The sequence below is a fragment of the Phoenix dactylifera genome, chromosome 1 (assembly GCF_051530095.1).
Source record: "Phoenix dactylifera cultivar Ajwa chromosome 1, Ajwa_hap1_PhDact_Kaust_v1.1, whole genome shotgun sequence".
NCBI lineage: Eukaryota > Viridiplantae > Streptophyta > Magnoliopsida > Arecales > Arecaceae > Phoenix > Phoenix dactylifera.
This window is the reverse complement of record NC_143190.1, coordinates 67,720,218-67,726,346: the sequence shown is the minus strand read 5'-3', so window position 1 is coordinate 67,726,346 and position 6,129 is coordinate 67,720,218. Positions and strand designations below refer to the sequence as shown.

The 6,129-nt window shown below is 46.0% G+C and overlaps 1 protein-coding gene across 2 annotated transcripts; it reads left to right on the top strand.

Annotated features, from left to right (window-relative positions):
- Positions 1-959: 959 nt before the first annotated feature.
- On the top strand, positions 960-4,519 carry LOC103695792 (protein CHUP1, chloroplastic-like). 2 transcript variants are annotated; one of them, XM_008777204.6, is made up of 4 exons: positions 960-1,591; positions 1,690-1,784; positions 2,173-2,952; positions 3,383-4,519. In XM_008777204.6, exons 1-4 carry the CDS (start codon positions 1,444-1,446, stop codon positions 4,331-4,333), a joined length of 1,974 nt encoding a protein of 657 aa, XP_008775426.2. In that variant the 5' UTR covers positions 960-1,443; the 3' UTR covers positions 4,334-4,519. The 2 variants fall into 2 exon arrangements, with proteins under 2 accessions (XP_008775426.2, XP_008775425.2); XM_008777203.6 differs by having other exon boundaries at positions 1,246-1,591; positions 1,687-1,784.
- The last annotated feature ends 1,610 nt before the right edge of the window (positions 4,520-6,129 follow it).

Below are 6,129 nucleotides of genomic sequence, written 5' to 3'. Positions count from 1 at the left end.
CGCTCCACTGAGCACACCTCGGAACATGGGGAGCCGAGCTACCCCCAATGCTCGTCCAGCCGACCTCACCAAATGCATGATGCGACCTCTCAATGGGTTCGGCCTCACCAACAACCGCACCCATGTGTGCGCCTACACCCTCCTACATGGCCGTATATTACAACATCACCGTACCATGCCTCTATAGCTGGCCCTCAACAGTTAAAGGATGGCACCTTGACTACTCCGACCATGCCCTGCTGTGACTGTCAACACCCTGCCATTCTCAAGAACGGACAACACCACATGCCACCAACCAGCCTAAGCTATGTGCCATTCGGCTCCGAGCGACGCCCCTCATGATGAGGGCTGACTGGGCCTCTGCCACCTGAGCCTCTCCACTGGGACTATAAATAGCCCGGTCAGGTAACTTATAAGGGATTTTTGGCTGGACCAAATTTACCCCACTCTAACTTGATCGTCGAAGGGCCCTCACCGGAAACACCGGTGAGGTTTTGTGCAGGTCCGCCGCCGTGCAGGAGGTGGCTCCCGTCTTCTTCTTTCAACAACCAACGGCTTCTTCGACTCCACTGGCGTGGTCACCCTCGGGCTAAATTTGAACCACAACAATAGCTAATAAAAATATAAAATAACATCAAGAAGACCACCAATCATGATACGTGTGTAATGCGTGTGTGCTAGGTAAGTGCATGTGTTCAACGGTTTGAAAAATTTATTAAATTTGACAGCAACCACGTTTCCACCTCCATCTTAACTTTCACGCGCGTCCGTGTGCCGATTCCCGTTAACAAAGGCAAAAAGGTGACACTTGTATCGTTATGCGCCTGGAAACACAAGGACAACGCGGCCGAGCGCGGAGCGCTGCTCTGATGCGGTAAGATGCTCCTCATGTCCAACGAAACAAATCGAAACACAACGTAGTATATCACCTTGGTTCGCTTCCGGTGTACCTCCGCACGCTCGCACGTTCTCTCCGGAATCTCCGCGCAACGCAACGGCGAGCGGCCACGGTATCCCAGACGCCCACCCGCGGGGAAGCGAAGCATCCGGAATAAAACACGGCAAAGGGAGAGTCTCGCACGGGACTCACATCCAACGACAGCGATGCCAAAAGTAATCTCTACGCTTCCCCCTAATAAGTCCCCTGACGTTTGTAAGACGGATCTTTGCGTAGGTTTGGGGAAAATCTAGGTGATGCATAGCAGCACCTGGAATTAAAAAAGGCGACAGAGCAGAGGAAGAAGAGACGAAGGTTTTGTTCGCTCGCATCCCTCCTCTGTTACGCACGCTTATTCCATTGCTCGCCCTTCTTTCCTCCTTTTGAGTTTTGACCCTCGGCTTCTTTCCCTTTTTATTCTCCCGTCCGTCTCGTTTTCTCTTCCCTGTTTCTTATTCTTCTTCTATTCTCGATGGAATAGCGAGTATAAATTATAGGTGGAGGCGATGAAGGGGCTGGTGGAGAGGGACAAGAAGGACATGAAGCCTCTGATTTTTAAATTGGGCGTCGCTCTGGCCCTCTCCATCGCTGGCTACTTCGCCTCTCGATTCCATTCCCGCCCCCGCCTTCCCCCTCCTCCCGCCTCCTCTTCAGGTTTTTTATTACTTTTCTATCCTCGCTTCTTCTTTATTTGAATCATCTCGATCGATACTTGCGGTGCTGATTTCAAAGTTTTCTCTTTCTAAAAGCAGGCGATAAGCCGGAAAACGCTGGCAAATCCGCGACCGTTGGCGCTGCCACAGCCGGTAGAAGAGGCCTCAAGGATGAACTCCCCATTATTCGAAGAGTAAGAGACAAATCCCTATTATTGCTTTGTTTTCAATCTTTCCCCCTTAGTTTGAGTGATTTTTTTACTGGGTTTTGAGAGTTTTGAAAGAATTTCTCAAAAAAATGAGTTGTTCTACTAAAAACTGCGACTTTTATCGAGGATCGGATAATTTTCTACTGAGACTTGGGTTTGGATAATCAACGGAGAAAAGTTTGATGGTTCCTCTAGTTTCCTTTTCCCCCTCCTCTTACTTTGAGTAATTTTCTACCGGGTCTCGAGATTTTTGTAAGATTTCTCTTCACAAAGAAACGTTGTTGGATATTTTTATTGTTAAAAAATGTTATTTTGAAGCATGGATGCTGAGAAATTCATGACAGATTTGTGAATTGGGTTTTGATATGTCAAGGAGGAAGCTTTGGCCAAGATAATCCACGGGACATCCACCTCCACTATCACGACCGCCGCCACCGTTTTGGGGTTGTCTCCGATCTGTAAGAGTTCAGAGGATGAAGAGGAGTTCCTTTTACCAGAGTTTAATCAGATAGTTGTGAGGGAGTTTGAGGCAGCTCAGCAAGACTTGGAGGCTAGCACGAAAATCCCCATGAGTAGCAAGTTTGATATCAAGGATGTGGAAATGGAGCAGGAGATTGCATACCTTCGCAACTTGGTGCAGTCTCTCCAGGAGAGGGAAGAAAGCCTTGAGTTGCAGATGCTCGAGTATTATGGATTAAAGGAACAGGAGGCCACTGTGAGAGAGCTGGAGAACAGGTTGAAGATGAACATGATGGAGGTTAAGCTGTTATCACTAAAGATTGAGTCCATGCAAGATGAAAACCAGAAACTCAAAACTCAGGTGTCGGACTACTCGAGAGTAATGACTGAACTGGAGTCTGCAAAGTCAATGATTAAGCTTCTGAAGAGGAAACTAAAATCAGATGGAGAGCAGGCAAGGGATAAGCTAGCTTCCCTTCAGCAGAGAATTGCTGTGTTGCAAGAAAATGAGCACAAGAATGGGAAAAATGATGTAGAGTTTGAGAGCAAGTTGGAGAGGCTGCAGGAGGTGGAAGATGAAGCTGCTGAGCTTAGAAAGGAGAACTTAAGATTGGTACAGGAGAAATTGGACTTGGTACAGAAATTGGAGGCTACTACGCAAATGATATCATCTGCCACTCTAAATGCCCCTGAGGTAGTTTCCATGCTTTTGATTAGATTCATGTAAATTATGATAACTTATTTGGCTTGCAGACAGAAAAGAATTGGCATCCCTAGTTTTAATGGTTAACCCCAGATATTGATGGATGATACTTATTATGGTAGTTCCTTACATTCTGGTCGTAAGTCCCTCCTAATAGTCTCCTTGTCTTTTCCCTCAAGAAAAGTCATGAATTCGTTTCTCGTTTGAAATATGTTTTGCATCCAGATAAGTCATAATATACTCCAGTTGTTTAGTTACTTTTTCTTACTCCATCTTTTCAACACAACTGTATTTACTATTTTGTACATTGCTGTGTTTGTTATTCTTCGCAAATTTTCCATACTTTGTTGCAAGTATGAGATGTTGGTTATCCAACCAGAGTCTGTGAAAGTAGCGCTAACTAGTTACAACTCTCTTGCAGGCAGTACTGGAAGAAGTTTATTGCTTGAGAGAAGAAAATAAAAAGTTGGCAAGGGAAATTGAGCAGCTTCAAACCAATCGTTGTGCAGATGTTGAAGAATTGGTATATCTTAGGTGGATCAATGCCTGCTTACGATATGAGCTGAGGAATTATCAGGCTCCGCCAGGGAAGACAGCAGCAAGTGATCTAAGTAGGAGCTTGAGTCCAAATTCAGAAGAGAAAGCCAAGGAGCTCATATTGGAATATGCAAATTTAGGTATTGATGAGAAAAATATCAGCCTTGTGGACTTTGATTCGGAGTCTTGTTCTTCTTCACAAGCATCCACTGGGGAGTGTGATGATGCTTCCTTTGACCTCTCTTTGTCAACGGAAAACAGCAGCTCAAGGAAATCAAAGTTTATTAAAAAACTTAAGAAGCTGGTACTGGGAAAAGGCAGGAACAGGAGCAAAAATTCCTTGGTAGATAAAACTCATGCGAGCTGTGGTGATTCAGCGATAAGGGGATCTGTTTCAACTTGTTCCTTGGATGATATGATTGGAAGAAACTCGTGTGACAGTATTTCTTCATGCTTTTCGATGGAACATGCCTCAACCAATCATCTAATAGGAATGGAATCACATGCTAATGGAAAATTTCAAAATAAAGGTGCTTGGTCTAAGGGTTTCTATAGAACCTCTTTTGATGTTCCAAGACTAAGGAAGCTTAATCCAGAGGAAGTTAAAGAGGGTCGAGTAGGACATTGTAAAAGTGATTTGGGAACATCAACCAGTCACAGCAAAATGGTAAGCGTAGATGACAGTGTGATCAGTATGAGCCATGATAATTTACTCGATCATGGAGATGTTGATGTTTCTGAGCAGAATGAGCTGAAGAAATATGCTGAAGTTTTGAAGAGTTCTCATGCATTGCCGAAAGTAAAGAAAAGATCAGCATCATCAAGTTATAATTGATGCCACTGTTTTTATGTAGGATATCTTATTTGCACCTACACATGCCACAGCATGCTGGCTGTAAATTATCTGCCACCAGGGAACAGGTGACTAGTTTAGGAAATACTTTTATTGTATTAGGAACATCTGTGATGGATCAGTAAATCTGAGAAAAAAATTTATACGAGGCAATATAACTCAAACTCATATCGAGTTTCTTGTGGTTCTGATTTTTTAAAGATGCTCATACAACCTCCTATCATGGACTTTATGGTATCTGCTAGACTACTTTTGCCATTTAATGGATGTACCCGAAATGCAATGATAAAAATCCACCTCAAGCATTGGTTGTCTCTTGAAAAACAGAGATGGAGGTTGGATCCTGTAATGTCCGGGCCCAGAACCTACTAGGCCCAATAAGAAATGGGCCCAGTTAAGGGTTGGGCCCAAATTTCACTGTGGGCAGTGCTGTTATCATATTTAAAAAAAAAAAGAAATAAAAACGAAGGGATAAGACCGACAGGGAGGGGTGACCCTCACCCCTGCTGACAGCCGCTGCCGGCGCGCCGGAGACAAGGGGAGGCGGCGGCCAGTCCCGGAGCAGGAGGGAATGGAGAGGATGGGACCTCTTAGAGGGGGGTCTCATCCTCTAAATAATCAATTAAGCCTCTGCCGGCAACCCCAAATCACAGACCCCCCTAAACACCGAACGAGAGAAAGAGAGAGAGGGTTTGCCAACCTACTTCCGTCGCCGGAGGAGAGGCTCGTGACTTCTTCCAAAAGCTAGGTAAGCCCCCTGCCTTCTCTCCTCCTGATTTATTCAAGATAATAAAGAAAGAAACAAAGACAGAAAGGAAGGGGAAGAAACAGGGCTCACCGCGTGCGGCCGCTCCCTTGGTCTGCCAGCAGCCGACGCCCGCGCCGACGGGATCAGCCGCAGGCGCGGCCGTGGGCTCAGCCGCAGGCGCGGCTGTGGACGCCGCGAGCTCGGCGGTGGCACTGCCGACTGTGGCTCGGCCCTCCCAAACCCCCCTTCTTCCTTCACAGGGGAAAATGGAGAGAGGAAGAGAGAGGGTTTGGGAGTAAGAGAGAGAGAGAATATGGGGTGGTGCCGGAGGGGAAGGACCAAAGAAAAGAAAGAAAGAAAGAAAGAGAGAGGAGGAAGAGGCCGTAGATCCGGCCGGAGGAGAAGAAGAAGACCGGGGAAGCCGAGAGCTCGGCCGCGGGCTCGGCCGGGGATGCCGTGGGGCTTGGCCGCGGACGCCGCCGGTCGTGGCCCGTCCCCCTCCGCTCGCCATCCTCCCCTCCGCTCGCCGTCCTGCCATCGTCGGAGAAGAGAGGAAGGGGGAGATCGGGAGAGAAGGAAGGAAAGAGAGGAGGAGGGGAGGAAGCTTCGGGAAGGAGAAGAAAAGAAACAGTGAAGAAAAAGAAAGAAAAAGAAAAAGAAAAAGAAAAGAAAAGAAAAAAAAAAAAATCCTATCGGGTCAGATCTGGGTTCGGGTCCGAAACCCGTTAAGCCTAATTGACCTATATGAACCCCATCTGGTTTTAAATCGAGCCCAAAGGTTCCAAATTGGGTAAATTGGACTTGGGCTAAATCCTTGGATGGGATCCAAGCAAGTAAATTCATAATATGATGAACTAAGAGATTTTATAATAAATAAATAGGGAATAATGTAATCCCTATTATGTTGTTTTAGGTGATTAAGGATTTGTCACCTGGACTTGAGCAATTTGGAAAGCGAATTGATGTAAGTAATCTGTCTTAATCCTATCGTAGATCTTGTAATACGTTTTGTAAGATGAACCAGTGTTTT